The sequence below is a fragment of the Cyclospora cayetanensis genome, unplaced genomic scaffold (assembly GCF_002999335.1).
Source record: "Cyclospora cayetanensis isolate NF1_C8 unplaced genomic scaffold, CcayRef3 CcayRef3_contig_61, whole genome shotgun sequence".
NCBI classification, from domain to species: Eukaryota; Apicomplexa; class Conoidasida; order Eucoccidiorida; family Eimeriidae; genus Cyclospora; species Cyclospora cayetanensis.
The window spans coordinates 195803-221521 of NW_020312602.1; the positions used below are offsets into that span (position 1 = coordinate 195803).

General features: G+C 53.3%; 3 protein-coding genes across 3 annotated transcripts; 2 read left to right on the forward strand and 1 right to left on the reverse strand.

Moving 5' to 3' along the window:
* Positions 1-532: 532 nt before the first annotated feature.
* On the reverse strand, positions 533-7399 carry LOC34624198 (DNA polymerase delta catalytic subunit). Its single transcript, XM_026335203.1, has 20 exons — positions 7309-7399; positions 6772-7163; positions 6393-6470; positions 5760-6006; positions 5275-5421; positions 4817-5064; positions 4404-4558; positions 4111-4252; positions 3724-3911; positions 3521-3596; positions 3073-3261; positions 2694-2912; positions 2354-2558; positions 2084-2247; positions 1819-1947; positions 1586-1691; positions 1253-1462; positions 996-1144; positions 783-856; positions 533-671 (listed from the first exon to the last, which is right to left on the reverse strand). Exons 1-20 carry the CDS (start codon positions 7397-7399, stop codon positions 533-535), a joined length of 3348 nt encoding a protein of 1115 aa, XP_026190988.1.
* Positions 7400-8478: 1079 nt separating this feature from the next.
* On the forward strand, positions 8479-11949 carry LOC34624199 (mitochondrial dicarboxylate/tricarboxylate transporter DTC). The gene is made up of 8 exons (XM_026335204.1): positions 8479-8754; positions 9241-9385; positions 9495-9636; positions 9737-9928; positions 11333-11516; positions 11572-11669; positions 11725-11838; positions 11898-11949. Exons 1-8 carry the CDS (start codon positions 8479-8481, stop codon positions 11947-11949), a joined length of 1203 nt encoding a protein of 400 aa, XP_026190989.1.
* A 2178-nt stretch (positions 11950-14127) lies between these two features.
* On the forward strand, positions 14128-25266 carry LOC34624202. The gene is made up of 11 exons (XM_026335205.1): positions 14128-15099; positions 15510-16322; positions 16614-16914; positions 17231-17556; positions 18071-18442; positions 18642-19390; positions 19931-21756; positions 21946-23016; positions 23546-23904; positions 24499-24771; positions 24817-25266. Exons 1-11 carry the CDS (start codon positions 14128-14130, stop codon positions 25264-25266), a joined length of 7512 nt encoding a protein of 2503 aa, XP_026190990.1.
* Positions 25267-25719: the final 453 nt, after the last annotated feature.

Sequence of the window (25719 nt, forward strand, 5' to 3'; positions counted from 1 at the left end):
GTTGTCGTCGACCGACAGCATGTCATGGACACCGTTAACATGATGCGCGGGAATCTGGATCATACACGGTTCATCTTGTAACATTCATCGCGCTGGGAGAGGCTACATACATGGCGCCACCTATATTGCTGCCACATGCGGATGGAGTTGCTGTAGTTTCATTTTTGAGAAAAGTGGCCGGCGCTGCAGGTGGCCGAAGGGGTGTGCGTCGAGTGAGACGCGCAGGCAATATCCGTGGGCTGTCTAGCTTGCCAACAGACCCAGCTATGACAGCGTATCTCCACTGCCACCAGCTTTGGCTTTAGCGTGCCAAACAAGTAGCAGTTCTTTAAAACAGACAAACTACGTTTGCGGGCTTGAGCAAACGAATTGCCCGTGCGACTGATATCTGCATGGACGTTACAGCTGTACACTGGCATCGCCAAGAGCGGCCAGATAATTTCGCACGTAAAGACCTGTCTAAGTGCACCAGACATCATCGTAGATCATCGTGCGTAGCTTCCAACGTTTTCGTATGAATAAATCCCATTAGTCACCAGTCGTTTGTAGCATGAAGTCGCTGTAATGTCTCATCCAGCACCGATACTTCTTTCTTCACTTTTGCTCGGCGGTAGAAGATTGGGCAATCACGGTTTACGCATATTACGTCTTGGATTAGCGAGCCTTGGCATCTGAAATCCCCAAAAATTCAGTTAAGCCACAATGCGCTCACAACTGAGTGCTCTATGCCACCTGAAGAGGTTCTGCATTTCACTGCGTAAATACTATTTGAGAGGACTCACCGCTGACATTCAGTCCATAAGTCGGCATGTTCCTTTTCCAATCCCTGCATCTGTATAACCTTTGATGCTACGATCTGCAAAAGGCAGCAAAACACATTTTTCCTGTATGATGCTCGTAAGTAAGCTTCCATTAACAATGCCTTTGCCAAATCTCCTTGGTGTATACAGGTGTAGAGCATTGCACCGAATAGCACTCAGCAACCAGTGGCCCACCTGCCCTTCTTGAGACTGGCAATGCTTGCACAAAGCTCCTTCAGAAATCGTAGCGCGGCAGCCAACGCACTGAAGGCCACGTTTGATGAATTTCGACAGTGCACCTTGTGTTGACACCATGAGTGTTTTCTTCAGGGTGTGGCATCCACCTGCGCAGATGAGGAAGCCGCGGTCTCTTTTAGTGGCAGAAGCTTCCCATTAGCCCTCGGCTGGGAGAAAACGCACTAAACCTGGTGCCCCTGCCGTGCAGAACTCACTGAACAGACTCTCTGGGTTGCTCATAACCCCTTCGAAAATGCGCATCAAAGGGCCCTTGAGCGTTTCAAGGTAGTGCTGCGTGTCGATCGGCAAGTTATTTTCTAACACATAAAGCGGATCTTCAGCCCTTTCGTACTGGGCTTGCCCTTTAGATCCCTGGATAACGACGTACGATACGCGGTCGCCTACATTAGGTGCCGTTCCAGGATCTAGAAGGACAAATACCACGAAGAAGCCCACGCATGAAACAACGCGTTTAATGATGCGCCACCGTAAACAGACCCCTTCAAGAAACAAAGGCAGTTCAACCCAGAGAAGACAGTACAACTAACCGCGTTTCCGCAATTTTTTCGCCAGCTCAACGTGTGGGAGCTTGGTGTCGTAGTCAAGCTTTCCCAAACTCTTAGTTTGCACGAGCAGGCTTAGATCGATTTTGTTCTGCAGCAGCATCATATAACCCACATGGCTACAAAAAACTTGAGTGAACCTGCAAACCTGGAGAGGAACCCATCAAGGCATTTTGAGTGTTGCGCCGAGTTATGCCGCGCTGTGCAGGTCTTCTAACCTGCAGAAGATCCGATATCTTCGTGCGCGTGTAGGCTTTGGCATTTTCCACGTCTCGTTCAATAAGCATTTTCTTAAGTACGGTGTCCACCATAATTTGAACCAGCATCGAAAAGTCGCGCCGCACGGTCTGCACGACAGGACGGAGGGCCACACAAGTGTTGCGTTTGGGTAGATGAAGTGCCAGTTGCTTTCAAAATCGGCGGGCCTCGGTGACTAAAAACATCCTAGTGTAACAGGGGTGCCCTCATGTGCAGTGGATGTACCTCAATGCCTTTTGAGTCGATTTTGTCAAACTTTGTCGGGTTCGTATACAACAGGCCGGCATAGCGCTTCTTGTTCATCAGTAGAAATGGGCAGTAAACCTTTTCAAACTCGAGTTTAATAGGTCTAACAAACTCTGAACTGATTTCGTTTGCAGCCTTCTGCCCTGAAACACAAAGAGGACGAGGATCCCTAAGGCACAAAGCTGAGAAAAGAACCTTTATTCTGTGTATGGGCTGGCTGGAAGTAAAGCAGTACAAGACGGAGCTGACCGAGCTTCATCGCCTCTTCAATCGAGTCCGTCCCAAATCGGACCATTACGGAGTCAGTGTCTCCGTAAACCACCACGGCATTGGTGGCATAGCCGTTTTCCCTTGTGTAGAGTTCCTCGACGCGACGTTTTGTGTATTCAATCATATCACGGCCAAAGCATGTGATGGAAGTGGCAACCTCGAGGCATGGCAGCTGGCCGCCGACCTGTATGCCCACACCCAGAGGCCTTCTCACACAGGCGTAAAAGTACACGAAGGCTTAAAGACTTGCACGCACCATACAACTATGCACGACACGCACGCAGCTACACGGAGTTCTGCACATTGCCGAAGTACCCACCGTTGCTCCTGTGTATCCATACACACTATTCGCTGTAATTTTAAGGGCTAACTGCCGCCCATTCAGAACACTCTTGGTGAACGTGTCTTCGGCTTCGCTCATTTCCTTCTTCGCGACCTTGCGAGCAGCGATAAGTTCCTCCACGATCATTGGTAGGACGCCGCGCCGGACTGTTGCTTTGACAAATGTGTGCCGCGGGTTGCTGGTCGTGTGCGTAAGCTGCATCCACAGGTACATAATTCGACACGCCACGCAGGCTCCTAAAGATCAAGTGTTCTCAACGGACGAGGAGGCCTGCGCAGTCATGAGATTTTGAACATTTCTGACGGGAAAACACGTTCTGCATAAAGAAACGCCCCAGGCGAGTCCCCCTATTTACGTTGGAAGGTTCTATTGCGTTCATGTCGTTTCCCTTGACCAGTGTGCTATAGCAGATATTGTGGGCCATCATGATGGACGGGTACAAGGACGCAAAGTCCAGCGTCGCGATCGGAACATCGTAAAACCCCTTCACTGGTTCTAATACGGTGGCACCTTCGTATTTGTCGTCTCGGTCTCCGCCCGTTCTCTGTACGCAAACATCAGCGAGACAGCGAGTGGCGGCGTGGCCATCCAACATCGGTACTTTTTGGCATTAGAGCTCCATATGCCCGCTGCAGAAAGAAGGCCCATAATCCAGAATAGGCTACAACGTGCCTCTCGTCAGGCCGAATGCGCTAAAAGGTGAGCAACTCAACATTATAGAGGGCTTGGACCGAGCCATCCCTTCAACGCCTCGCGAAAAACGCTCATGAGGTGCTTCAGGTTCATCTGAACGGTAGGCTTACTTTGACGGACGGCACCACGTAATGCAGCTGCCGGCATTTCCGGAGAAGCTGTGCCGTTACTTTGATTTGCTGCCCTCTGAAAACGCATTTTACGCACAACAAGCACGGCTCGTGTTCATATGAAAAGCCAGATTTCGAAGCTCCCTCGCGTGTGCCCTCATCCGTTCAAAAGCCCCCTTGAAACGGGAAAGACAGTCATGCACCTGGTGAGCAAGTAGGTGAGGGGCGTCCCCGTGACGCGGCTCATTTCCACATAATTAAAGAGGAATAAAAGCTTGTTCAGCAGCCGCAGAGGCAGCATGGCGTCTTTGAGGCAATACACCGCAATGCGGCGGCGCGTAGTAGGGGATCCACGGAACAAGTCGCCGATCATGCTGTAGTGTACATCTTCCTGAAATCGATCAATCTCCACTTAGCACCCGTGCAATTGTGTGTGGTGCGTGTGTGTGTAGTATACACTAATCCCTTTTTTCCTGGAACGGGCGGCACCGATGCGGAGAAGCGCAACTGTTCATGCAGCGGGGGGCCGAGAGGGCCATGGGAGTAAGACCAAAGGCAAATGCTAAAAGCTGCTACACGCCACAACGCACTTTTTGTTCCTTCAGAAATTCGGAAGAGACGTAATTGAGAGAATAGCTCTTCAGTTTGTGGTCGCGGCGCACGAGTTCGAGCAAGTCGAACTGAACGCGTCCTTCGACCGTGATTTCCTTATTGTCGTGCGTGCCGAGAGCTCTGAGTGTAAATCGTAGAAAATCATACTATGCATTCCATAAAGAACCTCCTGGGGTTACACTCCTCTGCTCGCGGTGCACTGCCATCCCGCAAATGCGTAGGAAAGACAAAGGGAACCATTTTCCAAAAACAACCTGTGCGGGCTGCTTACCTGGAGCTGAAGCGCGTGTCACTGATGCGGGATTCGAGAGACTTGAGACGCGATAAAGATGCTACACCCTCTGTTTTGAGCGCAGCCGCACGAGTCAGGAGGTAGCATAGATCAAAGTTGATGCAGTTGTAGCCGGTCAAAAAGTCAGGATCAACCTGAGGCGCGGGAAGAAATTAGCCACAAGCACAAACGAATTCATGTTTTTTCTTGCCCCCGCGAAAATAAATCAAAACGTCCATGCGCGGCCAACCCCCCGAGACTCACAGAGAGGAACATGTACACTCAATTAAAACTGTATATCCCGTCACACGCATGGCATCCCGTCATGAAAACGTTCTTTCAAATGAAGCAGTGCGGCTGCGGAGAAATGCGAGGGCAGCAGAGGGTCCATCTCGCAAGGGACGCTTGCTCACCTCCCGCAAAAACTCTGCCCACTTCTTCAGCATTTCAGATTCGTCGTCAAACCAGACCACAAGCGCGCCAGCAATCGGCGCACATTCGTGGAGTGTAAAGATGACACGGCAGAGAGGTTCGTCCGAGGCGTTTGTAGCCTTGCTGTGACTGCTGCTGCGGTGCTCCTCTACAATTGAAGAAATTTGTATGACGGGGTCTTCCTGAGCCTCCGGGAACCCCTGGCCATTCATTTTAACGCACTCGATGTCTGTACACGCACGCAAAAACCAAAAAACACACACAGACACATACATACACATGAACACATACACACACATACACATATATAATTGCGGGGGGTGCTGTGAGCACCGTAGCTCTGCATCAGCTCAAGTCAAGTACACATCCAGTAGCCCCTGGCAGTCTGCGCGCAAGCGTCCACTCAGCATAGCCGCAGAGAGAACCAGCAAAATCTTACCAAAGGAGAGCATACGAAGGGGAGGCAACGCCTGGAACTCGCCGCGCAAGGGCAGTGCCTCAATATCGGCATAATGCACATCGAACTCCACTTGGCAGCGACTCTCCCGCAGAGATGCCGGCCGGGCGACATATTTTCCCCCTTTCACTGCACCCAAGACACGCGGGAAATACCCACCACCACACAAAAGCAGAAGCCACACTCTTAGAGAAGTTCAGCCGAGAGACCTCACCAGAGGCGCCAAGTGGTGGCACTCCCGCATGGAGCCAAAGTAGCCCCTTTCCAGAAAAAAAAGCTGATTGGTACAACAAGATTCAGGCAGACAACCACCCAGGCGCAGCAAAGGACGGCGTGAAGAACCGTTCTGCTCATGCATGAAGGGATGGCGGGAAGGACGCGAAAAACAAAAAACGCGATTTTACCGACAAAAGAGATACAGGGCGACGTGCTGCAGAGCCTTTGCTCCTGGTAATTAGGGCACTCACCCCGGATCCAGCAACAACCCGTGATCTCCGAGTCTACCATGTACCTCAGAACAAACGGAATGTTCGCCTCATAGGCTACCTGCGGGAGCACCAGCTGCTGACCGCTCATCGCACCAAAACCATCAGGTACAAGAAGCCGTATGCCACTCTCTATGAAGGCGCGCAAACCCGCAATCATCTGTGGAGCCGCTGCGGTGATCCGGAAAAAGAGTTGGCTCGCCTTAGATGGTGAATAGTGCATGAGCGACTAAAGCAACAGAGCAAACGCACAAGTGTACTACATACACAGACGTATCCGGCTATAGACATACATGCACATACATACCCCTATATGCACACAGAGAGACAAAGAGATATATATATATACACGCAGCACACAGGGAGACACAGCAAGCCATCCACGGGTTCTGCCCCCCTCCCCCCCCACCTCCACATCCACCTCCTAGACACATATATATATATATGTATATGTATATATATACACGCGATGCAAAGTCCACGTAAATGGAGGTATTCGGGAATGCAGGGGACTCAGGAAGAGGCCCCCCCTCTTAGATACCAGACACAGCCGGAAGCAGAATGCAAAGATCCAGCGGCGCGCGCATTTAAAAGCGATGCTTTAGCCAGACGCACTTCTTTGTCTTCGCATCGCACATCCACGATTCGTCGATCGTATGACTTTCCTTGAGCGTGCGACTTTAAAACGTGGTCCTGCGGCACCGAATTCATGATGCCCCGTAAGTGTTTCTATTTTACGCCTTGCATTATTGAGCATTACAGCCGCAAGGAGCAGCAAGCTACGCCATGACTGATTCGCTTTGCCTAGACTCAGTCAGATACATGCAAGCAATCACGGATGAAAAACTCCATGTTTCGACGTGAAGTCGTTATATCTGAGCACTTTCCGATCCCACAACCCACACAAATCGAAAATGCGACACGAACATCGCGGCTGCATGCTCAGTCAGCCTCATGAAACGTGTGAAGACGGCAGCAAATCGGAAAGGCTTACATCCAACAGTGTACACAAAGCCTCCGTAACTGCATTTTGCTGCCAGGTGTCACTTCGCTGTTTGGCTGCTGCACGGATCGCGGCCGCGAGCGGAGGGGGGCATTCGCAGTAACAGTAGGGATAGAAGCCGTGTATGTTGCACATAACCGATTGCCCATCCGCTGTCACGCCATAGAGGCGCACCATTGGTGCCTGGGAGTTCCCCTTCGCTGCTTCAGCGGAGGCAAGGGAGGAAGGCGTTACTATGCAAGGAGGTGCTCCACTGCTCGAGCCACAGCTTCCGGCGGGCTGCCCCTGTCGCTCCAACTGGAGCTGCCGTGCCCTCTGCGCGATTTCATCCGGCACTGTACGCTGAAACGCAGTGGCTGCAGCGACGTCCAGTTGGAAGAACACTAAGGAAAAGCAGCACACACAAACGCACGCCTTCATGGGGCTAGGAGGAGTGTGAAAGGTCATCAGAGGGCCTCAACGAAGAGGATTTTTGCCACCTATTCTAGAAAGCCGCCTAGTTGCGAGATCTTCGGAGGCCATGCTTACCGCAGTCTTCATCGCCTGAAGCACATGCACAAGCCGGAGCGGGAGCGGTAGAGTCATGCAGGGCTCCCCCTTTGGGCACCGATGTTCGCATCTCAAAGTGCATCGTTCATAGCCTTCATGAGCCAATCGCAATATCCAGCTTCACACAGTAAGAATATGGAGTACAAGGGAAGAGAGGGAGGCGGAACTGAGCGCTGGAGGCGTCCCCTTACGGTGTCGTATTTCGGTTGTCTTGGGAGGTTGCCTCGCATCGCGACGCCAGGATTTCAGCAGATTATTCCAGGCTCTTTCAGAGTGGATGCGTTCGCGGCTGTTTCTCTCGAAGCCGAGGACAGTCGAGGAGGTATCGGCTGCCCCGACATCCCCAGTAGGACCGTCGGAATTCGCTGAACTTTGCATTTTCGGCAAAGCCGCAGCGCGTTGTGGCTCCCCACTTGTCCTACGCTCGAGGGCGCTTCTCAGTGGATCCGCTGAAGATACGAGGTGCTCCTCCCGTGTCGCGTCTTCGGACCACCCAGGGTCGAACCTAGTTGAAATGTGTCACACTCTTCGGGGGTCTTCTTGGTGTGTTGGCGGCAGGAAGACCGCGTGAAAGCCTCCAGGAGATGAAGTCACTAGAACCTTGCAGAGTCATAGCCCGAAAAGGTGAAAACTGTGCAGCTTGGAGTCCCCTCGCTGCCCACAAGGCATGCCCACTGTCGGTGCGTAATCATGCTGTAGCCAGCCTTTGCGCCAGCAGACTCGAGTTAATGTGATTCCGAGTAAGTAAAATATCGCCAAAACCCAACAACCAGAGTGCGTGGTGCGGACGAAGAATCGGACACCCTGTAACAACCAAAAATGACCCGGTGGAAACACGCGCTGCTGCTGCTGGTCCCAGAAGTCGTACAGTGCAGCCGTGCAGGTCGCTACTTGGAATAGACACATTCCAAGGAATTTCAGATTCCCGATGATCCGCTAATATGTCCACATCATTCCAAGCATTAGATGGGGAAGATCGACCCTCGGACTTTGGTACAGAGCTGCCGCCCGAACGCCGAGCGCATGCAGCAGCCATGCGCTCTCCAGTGTCTCCATCTATGAGCAGCATGGTAGCTTGCGCACTGGCGCATAGACCAGTTATGCATCTCCTTTCCACGTGGCTGCTATATTCTGCCTCTGGTTTCCGCAATGGCTTCGACTGCAGGCCCGGAACCTCGGGCCTCTCCTACAACGCATGCTCCACCGGCTCTTAGGAAGGCAAAGCCCTTCGTAGTTGGTGGACTATCAGGATGCATTGCCACTTGTTGCATCCAGCCTGTTGACATGGTCAAAGTTCGGCTGCAACTTGCAGGAGAGAGCGGCGCAAAAGGGTCCACAAGTCCAATCCATGTGCTGAGAACAGTGATAAAGGATGAAGGTGCTCTAGCACTATATAAGGGCCTGGACGCCGGTATCATACGTCAGGTATGTGTGTAGACCCTTTCGCCACCCATAGGCAGTAAACGGGGGTGCCGCGAAGTGGTCCAAAACTTCTCGTGGGAAACGGTCAGCATGTAGGGCAGCGCGTGTTCCCACAGATCTTTTCTCTCGCACCGTGGCCCATGTATGCGATTATGTATGGATTCAGCTTACTTATTCGACCGCGCGTCTTGGTCTCTTCCGAGTTTTTAGTGACAAACTTAAGGAGATGTCCAAGAGTTCAGACCCCACAGCCCCTCCTCCCCCTCTTCCCCTTTGGAAAAAGGCGGCAGCAGGCTTGGCTGCAGGTGGCGTTGCCGCTGCTATTGGAAACCCTGCTGATCTCTCCTTGATTCGCATGCAGGTATGCGTTAGAACCAAAAAATATGAACATCCACACCACAAAGGGCAGCAGCACATTCGTAAGCCTCTTAAGCTGTTGCCGGTTATTTGGCGGTGCGGCCGTATTTTGTCTGCAAATCTGCCATCTAGGCTGACGCAACCCTGCCTCCAGAAGCCAGGCGCAACTACACTGGCGTCATGAATGCAGTTTCAAGGATTGTCAAGGAGGAGGGGCTACTTGGGCTTTGGAGAGGCAGTTTTCCAACGGTTTTGCGCGCAATGTCGCTCAACATGGGTGCGTATAGCGAATGGTATACAGAGACAGATTTCGGTGTATCTGCATGTAGAGTGTTGGTAAACTCATGGGAGGAGCTCTCCTTGTTCTTGCGGTGCGCTTATCAAAGGCATGCTGGCAACGAATGACCAATGCAAGGAAATGCTGGCTCCCACTTTGGGCAAGGGATGGGCAACAACACTAACGGCAAGCGCTATTTCGGGCTTCTTTGCAGTGACGCTGTCTCTTCCTTTCGATTTCTTAAAAACACGGTACGAGTTACGAAGGTTACCGGACTTGCCAGTACTGTTACACTCTTGTTTGCTTCACAAATTTGTGGGTCGTGTATTGTGTTTTTCGTCACCTCCGCAGGTTGCAGAAAATGCGGCCCGACCCAGTGACCGGAGAGCTTCCTTATAGAGGCGTTTTAGACGCCGCCGTAAAAATTACCAGGAAGGAGGGTATTACTGCTTTTTACACGGGGTATCCGACGTACTACGTGCGAATTGCACCACATGCCATGATTACGTTGATCAGCATGGACTATCTTGATAGGGCGCTGAAGCGATTCTTCTAGGCCCTCAGAAAGATTTATGTGATTTTCAGTGATAGTGTACGTGTACAGTGCCAAGCTACACTCCGTATCCTCATTCTTGAATAGACTTGCGTATGCCACAAACGCTGTAGCAGCGTTGCGTGGTTTTAAAAACACTCCTGATGAACCTATTTTGTTCAATTAGTAGAGCGGCATTTTACAATTGGTCGTGACAGCTGGTATGACGCAAAGAAGCATTCAGTGAAAATCCGCATTGACTCATTAGAGACTAGCTGTAGGCGGGTAGGCACTGAGACTGCCCTACGTGCATCCTTATGAACGCACATCTGCCTGCTGCCTTTTGCTTGAATCTACACACGCTTGAGTGGGTCGATTGCCGAGCCAGCTGCGGCGTGTAGCAGGGGAATTGTGCACTTCAGGACAGTTACACCATACACTTCATTTGGAGCAAAAAACCATGCATATCTGACTAGGCATGAAAAGCCTTGTCAATATGTAAATGCACTTGGCATTGTAGTCAGTTTAGGAGCGCCCTTGCAAGAACCGAAGCGCATTTGGCGACGATTCCTATTTCGAGGAGAAAAAGACACAAATATACGTCTACGGCCACTTGGACAAAACATCTTTAACTGAATTACCTGCGCAGCTGTAGGAAGTTCCTGGGGGATAAATATGTTTGCCTGAGTAGCGGAGCTGATTTACGATCCGCCCTGCTAGGTGCGGTAATCGGCTAATATTACCTCGGCAGCAGACATTTCCTGGTCAATAATGAGCAAATAGTGCTTAGGAGTATTAAGATAGGTGCCTTACTTCTGGGTGTAAGTTAGAAGGTGACCCTAAGAGCGACTCGTACGACCACAGGCCGCCTCCAGGGAAACCTGCATGTTCAGTTCTTTGTATTCTGGAAGGGTAATGTTAAGCGGCAGAGGTACTATGATACCGTCGTCTTCATCATCTTCGACAGGGTCAACTTCCACTGTCTGCAGTAGCAAACTTGCGCATGAACTGCTTGAACATATGTACGTCCACTTACCAAGCCAGTGACGCCGAACCTCATCTGATCAGCCATATCACCTATGCCTTTGGCCATCTATATCCAATGATGAAAACGCATGCGCAATGAGAGCCATGGAGCAGATTACCCACGTGGGTTTGCTTCTCGTGCACATTAACTGCGTCCACTGAGGTCAATATCCAGTGGTGATGCAGTACTTGAAACGCCAAAAGCGCGACGAGAAATTTTCCCCAACTCATTTCTTTCGCGGCATTGAATTTCATTCGAAAGATGCAGATTAGAAAAATGACAGCAATCTGCATGCTTCATGAAACCGGATGATGTCAATACACCCGATGACCCCTCCTACGACGCCGAAGCTTTCTGCCTGTCAAATCTTGGTATATTTCGACTTTAGTCGGGTAGGAGCTGCCAGAAGTCTCTGCAAAATAATGGCTTCGGCCATTTTTCTGTGCATATACATTGCTGCTGCAATGGTTTCGACCATGACCGATTGCATCCAGAATATACCAAAATGGGTCGATGATGCAAAGCTAGCATACGCCGCCGAACTGAAGTCTTCACTCGTAACGCCTATTACTGTAAAAGCATAATTCAAGGTGCCTGCATCTCGCGTGTTCACTGGACTGTCTGCAGGCAAACGATGCCAATGGAGCCGTTGTTGACTCAATTGCACCGGTTGACGTTGCAGCCCTGACAGCTGAGCTAGCACGACTTGAAGAATCACAGGAGAAGTAAGAATGCAAGCTGAGCTCTTCGGAATTCAGTTGATGACGGTCATTTCCACAGGTTTCTCGGCGATCGGCGTGCAATTGCATTTTTTGCCTCCCTTGTCCTGATTGGCGTCTTTCTAGTGTTCTACTTCACCACTACACGTCTCGAACAGTCAATGATGGAGGCCAGGTATACCAGCTTGCGATTGGTAAAGCTGGAACATTACATTACACGGACAAACACTACAGCAAGCTCTTGGAAGCCACTACCCGACCAAAAGCTGTGGACCTTCGGCTTTGAGAACGCTACTTCACCAATGGTGTTCGGAGTGCAGAACGCTTTCTTGTTTGGCATATTTACAAGAACTTTTGGGCTGCAAGAGCCTGAAATTTACGCCAAACCTTTTACTGGTAAACACACGGTTGTGTTTGTAAGAATGGGATTTGCTTCCTTTGGAATCAACCACGCTTGTCCTTACGTGATCACAAAATGCCCAATGAATGTAAACTAATGTAGTAGAGAAGCGAGGCTGTAAGGGTAATTAACATCGTGATCATTCTTTTTCTCAGAAGTGGTGTAGGAACAATTTTGTTCCGATCACCAGCTGGAAAGGGCAAGAAGGCGGTGTAGAATGTAAGATTTAAAGACCAAAGCATATTCATATCCCCTAGATGACTGTAGGTCATTCAGCATGTGCAATAGCACGAAACAAGCTTTCCCTTATTATTGTGAGCACGAGAACACCCAGTTCTTAAAAATACTCTATTGGAAGTATTGAACGAATGTGGCAGCCCCTCCCCGCGCCGATGTTTCATTTGAATAAGCGAAAATCGAAATACTTTTCCTCGAGAAAAAAGAATATTGAAGTGTATAATGCGATCATGTCTTGCAGACTTTCGACCACTTGGAGTAGGCCACGCAGCTGGTGTGGTAAAATATGTGCCAGTGGAAAGGAGTACATCCGAAGTTTGATCTATCTCCGTTGCGTTTTTATGCGCGTATTTTGTTTGATTTTGAGTATTATCAATCTGTTGGGGCCTACCCAAATTTGTAAGCAAAAAAGTCCAAAGCGCTTGACATGCTTAGAATATACAAGTAAAGACCAACAGTGCAGGAACTTGCACTTCCTGAGCATACATCTAAGCGAAACTGGCTGTAACACCTTGAACTACACTTACTTGACACAACACATGGCGTATACATGCAACTTGGGTGCAGCATCAGTAGCTGTTAAGCTGGATCAAACTGTGAATTCGTTGTCTATTCTACCACATGGTCTGGTCACTTGTAATGACACATTTGGAGCACATGAGTTGGGGGTTAGCACGTTTTGTTTCACACCCGCGAGCAGCTGTGGAGGCCCCCCCAAAATTAGTGCCGGGTCAATATGGAGACGCTGAAATGAGTAGCTGAGTATTTGAAATTGCTTGGTGTAGCTGCAACTAAGAAAACCTTTGCAACTGCCACGCAGGATTCGAGGGTGGTTCATGCGTAAGCAAAAAAACTGGGGGGGGCGGCTTAATTTGTCGGCCCAGCAAACCATCGGCATGCTATGTAGCGGTCAAAATGGCCAGAATTTGCCTGTTGTTTCCATCTTTGCCGCAGGACAACCCGCATGGGCACCGTGGTTACCCGTTCCCACCTGTGGGGTGGCACAACCGCATGCAACTGGAGTACTACTACCTGGGAGTGCTGCGTCCAAGCCCTACTAAAATTCGCGCTTAGCTGGAGCGAATTCGATGAATTTGTGGCAGCATGCTTGATTACATTGTGAGCAAGACCTGTTTAGGCTCCTGATGGCGCAATTCTGAGAAGCTGAAGAAGTGCGGGCCCTAAGGCCGATTGCGTGGTCTGGAATGACGTCTTTCTTAATGTGCCGTTGCAACACGCCTTGTCGTTGCCTTGAAGCAAGGCGGTGGGCCGAAGGCTCAGTAGCCTTCTGAGGAGAACTTAGTCCGTGGATTCCCGAGGGTGCACTGTGTACAATCGCTCCCGCCTACCATCCTAGGCCCGCCGGCTAGAAACCTCCTCGGAGAGCTTCCCAGCCCAAATCTCTTCATGCGCTGACATTGAGCTGAGGTGTCTGAAGCTACCAGCAGCCGCATACCCGTCGGCTTATCCGCTGAGACTTTTCTTTTTCGGCGGCCCCCGAGTGTACCTACACACGCTTTCCGCAAAACCTCGTGTCCACCTCACAGCATGGCTATTTCGGGCTTTTGATTCTCCCCTTTCACATATACTGCCACAATGTACCCGAAGAACCCGATGGATACGCGCAGGCTCGCAGCAAGACACATGCCAAAAATGCTCTCAGCATGGCGTCTGCTGCAGCTGCAGCTGACGCTTCTGTGGAGAACGATGCCGGGTGCACTCTTCGGAGCTCGTATGGCTGCCTCCAGAATCGTTTCTCCTTTCTCTGGTGCCTTGAGCCTGCGGATCTGGGGAGGAACGTTGGTGCTGCTGCTGTTCGCGGGTCTGATGGCAGCCGAAGAACAACCGCAACAGCCATTTCCCCCCCTCCTCCCCGAAGGCCTCTCTATAGGCCCCTCGCAGGTGTTGCTGCCGTGGATACCTCCTTCTCACACTGCGCAGTTCCCTGCGGTGCGGGCGCAGCTGCAGCTCGAAGGGAGCAAGGGCAGCTTGGAAGGCCACGATATTTGTTTCTATTGGGCAGTTCAGAATCCGCAGGTGCTCTCTCTGCTTCACCCCGACTGCTCTCCCGTACATCCGGCTGCTCTTTGCCGCATAGATGGTGGTCAGTCGTCATCATTGGAGGCAAGACGCAAGTCTGTAGGGGCGGCGGCATCGGGGAGCACCTGCTTCTCGCGCGTGCTCGTGGAAGCGCTTCCACAAAGCGTAGGACGCCGCGCTTCCTCGTGGATTTTCGCATCCGAAGAGACGAGTTTCAGCTCTGATGTCTCCTCAGAGGGGTCGCCTCAGTACTTGCAAGCGTCGGGCAGGGCCTTTCGCTCCCAAGTGCTGGTAGCTCCCATCGTGCAGCTCTCGTTTTCCACGCGAGACAAGCGGCTGGCGATTGGGCAGCTTGGCGACGTGAGCTTGATCGCCTACGACGCAGAAGGCAATGTCTTCTCTTCGCTGGAGGGGCTTCCCTTTGTTTGGGATGTCGAAGGAGAGGGCCACATCGTGCAAGTAGAACCTGTCGAGGCAGATGCCGTGGCAGGAACGCAGGCGCGTCGCTTAGTAGAGGAAGTCGGGGCCAAAGAGGAGCAGCAGCGGGGGGGGAAAATGCGATGGCGATCAGACGCCATCGTTCTTAGAGGCAAGAGCACAGGCAAGGCGACTGTAAGGGCGCGCCTCGCTGTTGCTGAGTATGGGGAAGTGCCCCCCGCGGAGGTTCACTTTGTTATTCACGAGCTGGTGGCTCTCAGTCCTGCAGTCCTCCTCGTGCCTCCCGCGGCAGTCTTCTCCTTAAGACTTCTCAGACTCTGGGTAGGCTGTATGCACGGGCGTCTGGGACCGCTTGCCCTTCCCACGCAGCCTCCAGCGGCTGGAATGCCTGTTCCCCCTCTATTTCGCTGCTGCCACTTCCCCTCTAGCAAGCAAGGCGCTCTCTACCGGAGCTGACAGCCGTGTCCATATCCGGGGAAGAAGTTGCTGCTACTTTTGTGTTCTCTGTATGTATGTGTGTATGTGTGTGTGTAGATTTGTGTGTGTATGTATGTGCATGTGTATGTATGTATATGTATGTGTATGTATATGTATGTGTATGATATCGTATGTGTATGTTTTCGTATATGTATGTGTATGTTTGTGTATGTGTATGCTTTTGTATGTGTATGCGTATGAATGTGTATGTCCATGTATGTATGTGTGTGTATGTGCTGTCGGTGCTGCTGCAGGAGGATGGACGCCAGGAGCCTCTTCCCTTGCCAAATCCTGCATTCCATTGGCACGCTGAGGATGTTTCCGTCGTGTCTACGTTGAGTGGCCCTCTCGCAGTGCCTTCCGAAGGCGCCTCTCAGTTGCTTCAAGTGACGGACGGGGGTGTAGTGACAGCCAGTGGGCAGCTCGAGACTGCGGAGGGCATGGAGGTGCTCACTGGTCGAGCGCTCGTTGTTTGCAGCGACTTGCGAATCGGCGAGAAGCAGCAGGCGGATGTCGCTGTGGTTGTGCCTTCTGCGTTGAGGCTCCTCTACGAGGATACGGAGGGGCTGTCAGCGCAGGCAATCTGGAAGCGCATGACAGCGGCAGCTTCTACTGCAGCAGCAGCTTCTGCTGCAGGTTCTACTGCAGGAAAAGGCAGCTCGAACGCAGCAGGGGACGCTGGCACGATGGCAGAGAAGGCAGTGCTGCTGCGTCTGCTGCAGCTGTCTGAGGAGCCGCAGATAGAAGATGGCAGAAGTGGCGTGGAGGTGTCGACGGTTTTGCCTCCTTTGCGGCTTTCCGCAACGCCACACGATAAGCGCAGCTCAGAAGGCCGTAAGGGGGGGCTGCTCTATTTGGTTAAAGGCTACGAGTATCTCTTCAAGGCGGAGCTTTTGGGCAGTCTCGCAGAAAGGGGAGATGCAGGAGCTCTGGAGGACGGTGTCAGCCGATTACTTTTGCCGTCGAATGCCGTCCTGCATTGGACTTGCAAAGACGCGGGAGAGGCTCCTTCGTCGGAGAATGGGAGGCTCTCATGTCCTCTCGAGAAGTCTGTAGCCTCGCAGCAGGTCAGGCTGCGTGTAAAATACACGACGCGCTGAGTTCAAGGGCTCGTGAATACGTATACCAGTGTGTATGCATGCATGCATGCATGCGTAGATCTTTCTCTCTCTCTCTCTTTCTCTCTCTCCTACGTGGATGTATATGCAGATCTTTGCATGAATGCATGCATGGATGGATAGACACGAATGGGGAGCCCCTTGTTTCCTGGAGTGCAGGGGCGAATTCGGGGAGAAGGCTTTTCGTTAGTGTGCCTGCCTGCAGCAGGGGGAGTTCTCTGTGTGTGTGGGGGGATGCAGGCCTATGCGTTATTCCGAGCCAGCGCCTTGGGCGAGGGGATGCTGCAAGTCTCACTGCTGCAAATCGGGAGCTCTCCAGCACCTGTATGGCGAGGCTTGGACCCTCCAACGGCAACGGTGAAGGTTCGAGTAGTGGCGCCAGTGGCCTTTCGCCTGCTGCCAACTCTAGAGACTCTGGAAAAACCGAGTGCTACGGGGGCATTTCACAGGATGCATCAGCGGAGAATGATTCGCAGGCTTACTGTGCCTCTTTTCATCGCGCCTGGTTCGCGCATCTCTCTAGAACCCGTGGGAGGTTCAGGTGAGCAAGTGCCTCCTCTGGGGATCTCGTGTGTTTTTTGGCCATTAGTTGTTAGCCAGCCTTGCGGCGAAGGTTTACGTCTAGCGCTTTTTCCCTCTTTGCGCTGCCTGCTGCTGTTCAAGAAACAGGGAAGCGGTGACTGGTTGAGCAGAAAGGCCTCCTTTTCAAGCGACACGTGTGTGCGTGTGTGTGGCTGGCCTTATAGTCGCAGCGGAGGCGCGAGCCGCTCTTAGAAGTAGCGGTGAAATGCTGAGCTGAGGCGCGGAACGTCTTCACGCTGTCTGCCTCGTGCCGTGTGGGATTGTGCCTCGTGCAGGAGAGTACGGGCTGTCTTCTTCGGATCCGTCTGTCTGCACGATCACTGCCGCTTCTCCCCGAGGTGCTCCGTTCTCTTCCTCTGGCCTTCTTAGTCGCATCGCGACAGCACCCACAGAGCTCTTCACAGTGCAAGGAGGGCATGCTGCAGGGGTAGCCTCGCTGTTGCTGTGGGATCTGAGGCAGCCGCAGAATGCTGTGCTGCTCACCGTCGTCGTGGCACCGCCCTCCTCCCTTGAAATGAGGCTGCAGCACTTCCTGCTGCCCCTCGTCAAAGAGACACACCCGAGCCATAAGAAAACTGGGGCCTCATTCGCCGAGACTACCGTACGCCTCGTTGCCTTGTACATATATATATATATATCTATACAAATACACATATAGATATATATATATATACAAAACAAAACCAGCTATCAGAGGCATACACAAAGAAATCTAAACACACACAATCCTATCCTCCCGAGCAGTCTTGAACCTGCTGCCCTGCGCGCCGCCGCTTCTCGATACGGCTTGCTGAGCCCTTGTTGTCTCCCTCCTTTTCTTTTTTTCTCTGTGCAGTCTGTCTAGCTCTTCTCTCTGGTTCTTCTCTCTCACTCTCTCGCTTTCCTCTCCTTCCGTGCACTCTGTCCAGCTTGCCTTGTTAGTTTGTTCCGAAAGGTCGTGTGGGAGCCGCTGCCAGAGTGCTGTGTGTATGTCTGGTGGTCAGTCTGTCAGTCAGTCAGCCTTTCCCTCTCTCTCTCCCGCTGCTGCCCCTCCTGAAGGCTACAAGAGCACGATCTTCTCCTTGCAGCTGCTGCTGCTGCGTGTGTGGGTGTGTGCTCACGTGTTTGCCTTGCAGGCAGTCGCTATTGCCTTCGCAGATCTCTCTGAGTCGTTGCCTTTGCTCCCCGAAGCCTCTCGACTCTGGCTGCAGAGCAGCGGAGGGGAAGGCGAGAGAAAAGAGGCCTCTTGGGGTTCAGCCTCGGGGAGTGCAGCCTTTCCCGCATGGCCTCAGACTCTGGAGGCTGCGCGGGAGTATATGCGTGGGGTTGTTGTTGCTGCCGAGGAAGGCATTCAAGAGGGAAGCTCAGACGCGGAAGAAGATGCAGCGATCGCCTCGATGCCTCATCGGCAGCCTTTGCATCCTTTTTGGATTAGCTCCGTGCAGCTGGCGAGCTGCCCGGAGGCGCAGTTTGCGGTCGAGGGAAATTCGGTGGTCATCACCACAAAGGTATGCATGCAGCCTATTGTGCAGGCGGAGCATGTTTTATCGATTTTTTGTCGTGCCCTACCAGAGCCTGTCCTTCGAACCTCCCTCGAGGCATGTCGACGACGATGTTGCCGCAGTGGGCAGTGGGCACCCATCGGGTGGGCTGTAGATGCCTCCGTTGATCTCACGAGGCTCCCGCAATGCATGCGTGGGTGTGCAGGGTGAAGCGACTATCCCGTACACATGTGGCGTGGTGTCTCTAAGGGGCATCCGGAAAGGCTCAGCCTCTCTTACGGCCACTATACACCAGCACGCGCAGCAGCGGCTGCGAGCCACTGCTCGTCTTGACGTGTATCTTCCCCTGGAGCTGTGGATGCTCATGTCCTCTCCCGTCCTTCCCTTGCCACAGCCTGCCCGCCTCAGCAGCAGTCGCATGGCTCCCCTGCTGCAGCGTCTTACTGAAGATCCCCGAACAACCACCAGCGCGACACCATCGGGCGCAGCGGAGGCGGCTCTGCGTGCGCATCTAGACCTTCAGCCACCAGGGGGGCCCTCTGCAAATTCAGAGACTCTCCTGCAGTACGGTGCTCCCGTCGCGGCTATCACTAGGGGCAGCAGTAGTAGCAGCAGCAGCAGCAGTAGCAGCAGCAGCATTCAGGGAGAGATCGCCGTAGTTGTTGGGGGTTCTGTGGCTTTCTTCACAAAGGAAGGCCCCCCCATCCGTCCCGAGGTGTATCGGCACGTGTTTACGGCAACGCCGCTGTCTCAGACTTCTGCAACAGGAGCAGCAGGAGCAGATGCTACAGCAGCAGGAGCAGCAGGAGCCACAGGCGAAGAGGAGGCCTCTGTGGTGGCTGTGGTGTCTGAAGCCAGTGGTTCCTTAACACGCGTAATTTGTCTCCAACCCAGCCGCATCCCCGTCGCGATCCAATTTCGCAGTCTACAGGAGTCAAAGCAACCTGCCATCACGTAAGGCCTCCGCAAGTGCAAGTTTTACGCTGTGCAGCTTTTGTCTCGCTGTCGCTTTCTTTTCAGTATGTGCACATGCATGTGCATGTGTATACATGTGCATTCATTCATGTGTGTATGCATATATATATATGTGAGCGTGTATGTGAGCATGTATATATATGTGTGTAAATGTGAGCATGTATGCATATGTGAGCATGTATGCATATGTGTGTGTATGTGAGCATGTATGCATATGTGTGTGTGTGAGCATGTATGTATATGTGCGTATACATATATGTATGTGAGCATATATATGTGCATGTATATATATATATATATGTATGTATGTGAGTATACATATATGTATGTGCATATATATATATATATGTGTATGTATGTGTAGTGGTGGTGGTGCTACTTCCGCTTTTTCCCGCCGTTCCTTGTGGGTGGGGAGAGGCGTTTTTTGCCTGTTGTGAGGCGCCTATTGCGAGGCTTACTGCGTTGAGTGTATGTGCTTGGGTTCGACTGCGTTTATGGTGTTCGCGTGTCTCTCTGCAGAGCATCTCGAGAAGACACGGCCTCGCTGCTGATTTCCTGTGGGCTGCCGGAGATGGTGGAGCTGCGTGCCTTGCCGTCTCTTTCGCAGCCTTATATGGACATGAACTTTGGAGCTGCCGCGGAAAAAGTAGTCCCTTCGCTTGCTCGAAAGTCTCTTGGAGGGCTGCCAGTGCCTTCAGCGACTTTGACTGCCGCAAAGGCTCTCACGATATCGCTGCCACGCCTCGAGGAAATGCGGCAGGAAGCGGAGAAGGCATCGGAGGGGCTGTTTCTGCAGTGTGGAGCACTGCACGTGTTTTCTGTCTTCGCGTATGACGCCAAGCTGCGGGCGTTGCACGGAACGGATGCCTTTGCAACGCAGTGGGAGTTTGAGCCAGTCGATTCTGCTGCGGCTGCGCTGACTTCGCGACAGCAACAAAAAGAGGTGTCGACGAAGCCGATTTGGCAGGTGCTTCCTCACGCAGCTTCAGAACGCCACGAGGCTTTCAGTAGAGGAGCCTCCTTGGGAGTTCTTGCAGTGCCTCCTTCCCTCTGTTGCGGAGCCTTCACTTTGCGAGCTGTCATCTCCCCTCCAGAACGGCCTCATGTTGCTCGTCTCAAGGAAGCGCTTCCTTCGGCAGCGTGGGCTACTCTCGAAGCCTCTCTGTCGCGCTGGAGGGAAGCAGCAGACGCGGGAAGGGAGCAGCAGCAGCAACTGCCTCTGTGGAAGCAGGGGCACACGCAAGACAGCCTGACGCTGTTGCTGTCGCCTCCCCTCAGACTTCTGCCATCTTCTGCGGCGCTGCTGCCAGGCTCTACAGCTGCAGCAGCTGCCCAACCTGCTGCAGCAGCTGCCCAACCTGCCGCAGCAGGAGCTCAACAGCGGCGTGAGATCGAGACAGTGCGTCTTCTCTACCTCCCCGGGCATATATCCCGTCTGCTGGTGCAGTTCGGCAGTCCAGACACGGAGGCTTTTCATATCGCCGCTTCTCCGTCTGCTCCAACAGCCGCAGCAGGAGGAGGAAGCCTTCGTGCAGGAGGCATGCGCCTTGTAGTGCATGGGGAGCTGGTGGGAGCTTCTCGCAGCGCGACGACTCCTTCGTTGGCGTGTCTCTCTCCCGCGGAAGCCGCCGCGCGCTTCGCCGTGCTCAAAGGCGGCCTCCTAGATGCTGCTTCGGGAGCAGGAGCAGACGTTCTGCCGGCTGTAGAAGATGCTGCATGTGTAGGACTGAAGCTCTGGGAAGACCTCGTGTCTCTCCCACTGGCTTTCCCACCTTACGCATTCTCGAGAGACCCCTTCACGCCTTCGTGCCCCCTCAGCGTTCGGGAGCTTTTCATTCCTTCCCCCCCGCTGCCTGCTGCTGCTGTAGAGGACCCCTTGCTGCAGCAGCAGCTGCAGCAGCAGCGACTGCCCACGCTGCTTTTAGAGGCTTCGGATACGCGGCTTTTGAGCCCCTGGCAATCCCTGGATGCCTCCAGCAGCAGCAGCAGCAGCAGCAGCAGCAGCAGCAGTGGCAGCAGTGGGCCTCCTCCCCAGCTCGTTGCAAGGGTTCAGTTCGTGCGGCTGCGATCTGTGCGGCTCGTGTTGCTGCCGACACCGCTGTCTGTTTCTCTCAGCGGGGTTAAGACAGGAGGAGCTGGGGAGGGAGGCGAGGAGAAGCGGGAAGGGCACTTTGCGTGCTCAGGAGGAGAGGAGGCGTCTGCACAGCAACACGGCTCGGCAGAGATTGAGGCTGGCAAGATCTATGGCGTGCGAGTGGACCTTATTGCGGATGACGGAGCGCCCGTGGATCCTCGGTATTTTAGCGCCGTGCGTCTGTCTCTCACAGCGAGGAGGACTGCAGAAGGCAGCAGCAAGATGGATGGAAAAGGCGTCGTCTTCCTTCGAACAGCGCCTCTGTACCACAGCCGCTCGGAGGAGGAGGAGCAGCAGCAGCGGGGGAAGCAGCAGCGTCAGCGGCAGCACCGAGACGCTCAGGAAGCGTTCCGCGAGTCTGCAAGTGTCGGGGGAGAAATATTATCGCCCTTTTTCCAAGGCGGTTTCAACACAGAGGCCCCTCTTGCTGCGGCTTCGTACGGTGCGACAGTGCCTTCAGAAGAGGCGACTTTGCCCGCACTCTTCGGGCTCCCCGAGGGTTGGAATCGCCTTTCTTCGCTCTCCATCGAGGAAGCAGGCTGCGCTCACTTTTTCCTCGCCGCCTCCGACGTGCAAGGCTCCTTTGTGCTGCATGCTGAGGCGCATGAGGCCCCTCCCGCGTACGCGGATGCAGCAGCGGCGGCGGCGCTTGGAGCAGCGGCGATAACGACGCACTTGACAGTTCGCATCCACCCGCCCTTGCAGTTAGTCCCTCGCGAGCTGGTGCTGCTTCCGGGGGGGCATTCCTTCGAGCTGACGCTCCGAGGGGGGCCCGAGGAAGCTCTTCTGAACGCGGAGAGTGGTCGGGGGGGCAGTGGAGCTGTCGGCGACGGTGTTAGTCACAGCAGCAAGAGCGAGAAAGACGGCAACAGCAAGGAGGAGGAATACAGCAAGCGCTTCGCAGTCGAGGACGCCCGCGTGGCACGACTGTCTAAGGCGTTCCCGCAGCTGCTCCTGACTGGCGAGGAGGGAGAGACGCGGGTGTTCGCGAGGTTGTTGCAGCATTCTGCTGGTGGGAAGAAGCTGTTGGCGGAGGCTGTCATACCCGTGGTGGTTGCGTTGCCGCGGTCTGGAGCGATTCGGCATGGGCCGCCTCTGCCTCCGCTGGGCGGCACGGGAGTCGCACGCGGTGCCTCTCTGCAGAGGAGCGATGGCTGGCAAGCCACCCTTCCTTCCCCAGCGGCTCGTGTGGGGTACAGCAGGGCAGCCATGGTGGCTGCCGGAGCGGCGAGTGGAGAGGGCAGTGGCGGGGAGTTGCAGCACAGCTCTACGATCGTCTACCTAGGCCATGTAGTGCCCCTGCATGCAGCACTGTTTGACAAGGAGAACCGCCAGTTCACCCCTCCACACCTCCTGCTGCCTACGGGGCCTCTAAGGAATGCAGCCTTGGCGAGTCGCAACAGCGAGGAGGAGGCGCAGAGAGAGCTCCATTTTGGTAGGTGTGGCTTGCGTGTCGAGGAGTCTGCGCATTGCTCGCCAGCATAGAGCAGAGCAGCGCCTCTAGAGGGGCAGAGACACTGGCAGAGGGGGAGATATACTGTGCCGGCAGCTGCTTGGCACACACATGCGAGACAGGGAAAGGAGGGGGGTAAAGAGGGGGAAAGGAGTGGTAAAGAGCGGGAAATCAGTGCTTAAGAGGGGGAGAAAACGGCTTTGTTGAAAGGGTTAGGAGGGGGCTGCTTCGTCTGGCAAAGAGAACGCGACCTCAGAAAGGGGGTATGTTGTGACGGGGCATGCACAATCGGCATGCAAGCTTCCTGAGGCGCAGTATATATATATAAATATACATAAATATATGTACACAAATATATGTGTATGTAGGTGCAATTGGCGTGTCTTTTTTCCTTGTATTTCGAAACAAGCACGCCTGTTTGTATGCAAAGCGCTCGCTTCTGTGTGTTCTTTTTGCGCCATTCAAAGGCTGCTACGTGAGTGAGTGTGTGTGTGCGTGTTGCGTGCTGTATGTATTTGCATGGCGATCGGCTGCCGCTGCTGCGCAGGTGCTCTTGGATTGATGCCGCATGCTGGAGCTGTGCAGTGTCAGTTCAGCTGGGAGGTGAGGGGCAGCTCGGGGGCGCTGCTTTTGGCCCCCCTTGACGCGCCGGATGGAGAACCTGCGTTCGTGAACGCACTGTCTCCTCCAGCAGCAGATGCAGCGGGAGAAGAGGCTGGCGAGGAGGACGGCAGCAGCAGCTGGCAAGGCTTCTCGCGGAGGCACTTGAAGGGGCAGACGCAGTTGCAGGCACGGGGGCTTGCGGAGGTTCTGCTGCTTGGAGCGTCGGAGGGTGAAGCTCGAGTGGCGCTCACTGTTGCCTGCTTCCGAAACAATCGGCCTGTGGTGTCGTTTTCTGCTGGAGAGGTCAGTCGTGACAACGTTTCGAGACGCTCAGGACTGCTAATTGAACCTGCATGCATGCAGGCATGCATGCAGGCCTGCCTCCCTTCTCCTGCCTTCGGAAAAAAGCCCCCAAAATCGTGAAACGCATGCATTGCACTCTTTAAACAAATCCAGCTGCCACAGCACTCCTCCCCCCTTCTGCCCAACTGAGCACTTCCATCGGCGTTAATACCAAGTCACACGCATATGCCAACCTCGGCTTTTTTACTCCGTGCACTTACACATATACATACATACATATATATACATACATATATATACATACATATATACATATACATACATATACATACATACACATGTATATATATATATATATATATATATATATATATATATATATATACATGGAGGCTCTACCTTGACCTGCTTTGCCACACCGACACTGGCCTCTATGTCTGTCTCTCTCTGTCTCTCTGACTGTAGTTTCTTCATCACGCATCGCGTCTGCCTTGGTGAAAGCGTAATCTGTCGTTTCTTGCTTTCGCTGTAGCGCTTGGGGAAAGGGATGTGCGCTAGCAAAGCCTTTTTCTTCTCGCTGTGTCTGTGTCGCAGCTGTCAGTACACGTGCTGCCTCTACCCCAGCCAAAATCCCTCACTGCCCTTGCGGCTTCTGGTCTCACCGGCGTTATCTCCACAGTGTCACCCTTTTTAAAGACTCGCGTCATACCTCCCCTCCTCGTTGCGAATGGCTTGTACCTGCTGCCTGGCTACACTGTAGATCTCCTGGAGCAGGAAGCTGCCGAGACAGCAGCGGCGACAACAACAAGGTCTGCGACGCCTTTGTCAGCAGAGGAGGAATCCCGCGAAGCTTGCTGCGCTGCAGTAGCACCAGCAGCCATAGCAGACAGGAATAGCAGTGGTTCTGCAGAGGCAGCAACAGCAACAGCAGCAACAGCAACAGCAGCAGCAGCAACAGCAACAGCAGCAGCGGCAGCGTGCTGCGAGGGCTTTGCAGCGGACTGCTGCGAGTGGTCAAGAAGGGCAGCAGCGGCTGCAGCAGCAGCGAGCTCCGCTGTATTCGTCTTGTCGGGTTCTTCAGGATTTATTGCATCTCCCATCCCAGGGCAGAAGGGAGAAATCCGACTGACGACGATTTCCGATGCGAGTAGAGACCCTCAACAACACTCAAAAAGAGCCTCCACACGCGTTTCTTCCATCCGCAGCAGCAGCGTGCTGATGGCTGTCGAGACAGCACGTGTGCAGACGATACAGCTCTCTCCTTCCCCGCACTTGCTGCCTCTCGGAGCGCAGAAGGAGTTGCAGGTTCTTCTCCGAGATTCCAGAGGGCGTATCCTCGCCACGCCATCGTCTATCGCGTAAGCCACCAATTCGGTACAAGGATTAGCCCTTACAAGGCCCTTGCAGATCCTGCAAGGGCCGGTTTTTTTGCCTTCCTTCCCTTTCGCAACAACACTATCTATGTGGTGCTGCATGTGGCTGTGCCTCTTTTCTCCATTTTCGTTGGACTTCGCCTGGGGAGGAAGACGCGGCCTCCTTGGCTGTGCAGAAGCATTCCCCTCTTGTTTTCCCCCTCTTTTTTTCTCTGTCTTTTTCTCTCTGTCTCTCTCTTCTTTCTTTCTCTGTCTTTTTCTCTCTGTCTCTCTTCTTTCTTTCTGTCTCTCTTTTTCTCTCTGTCTCTCTTCTTTCTTTCTCTCTCTCTTTTCTCTCTGTCTCTCTCTTCTTTCTTTCTCTCTCTCTTTTTCTCTCTGTCTCTCCCTTCTTTCTTTCTCTCTCTCTTCTTTCTTTCTCTCTCTCTTTTTCTCTCTGTCTCTC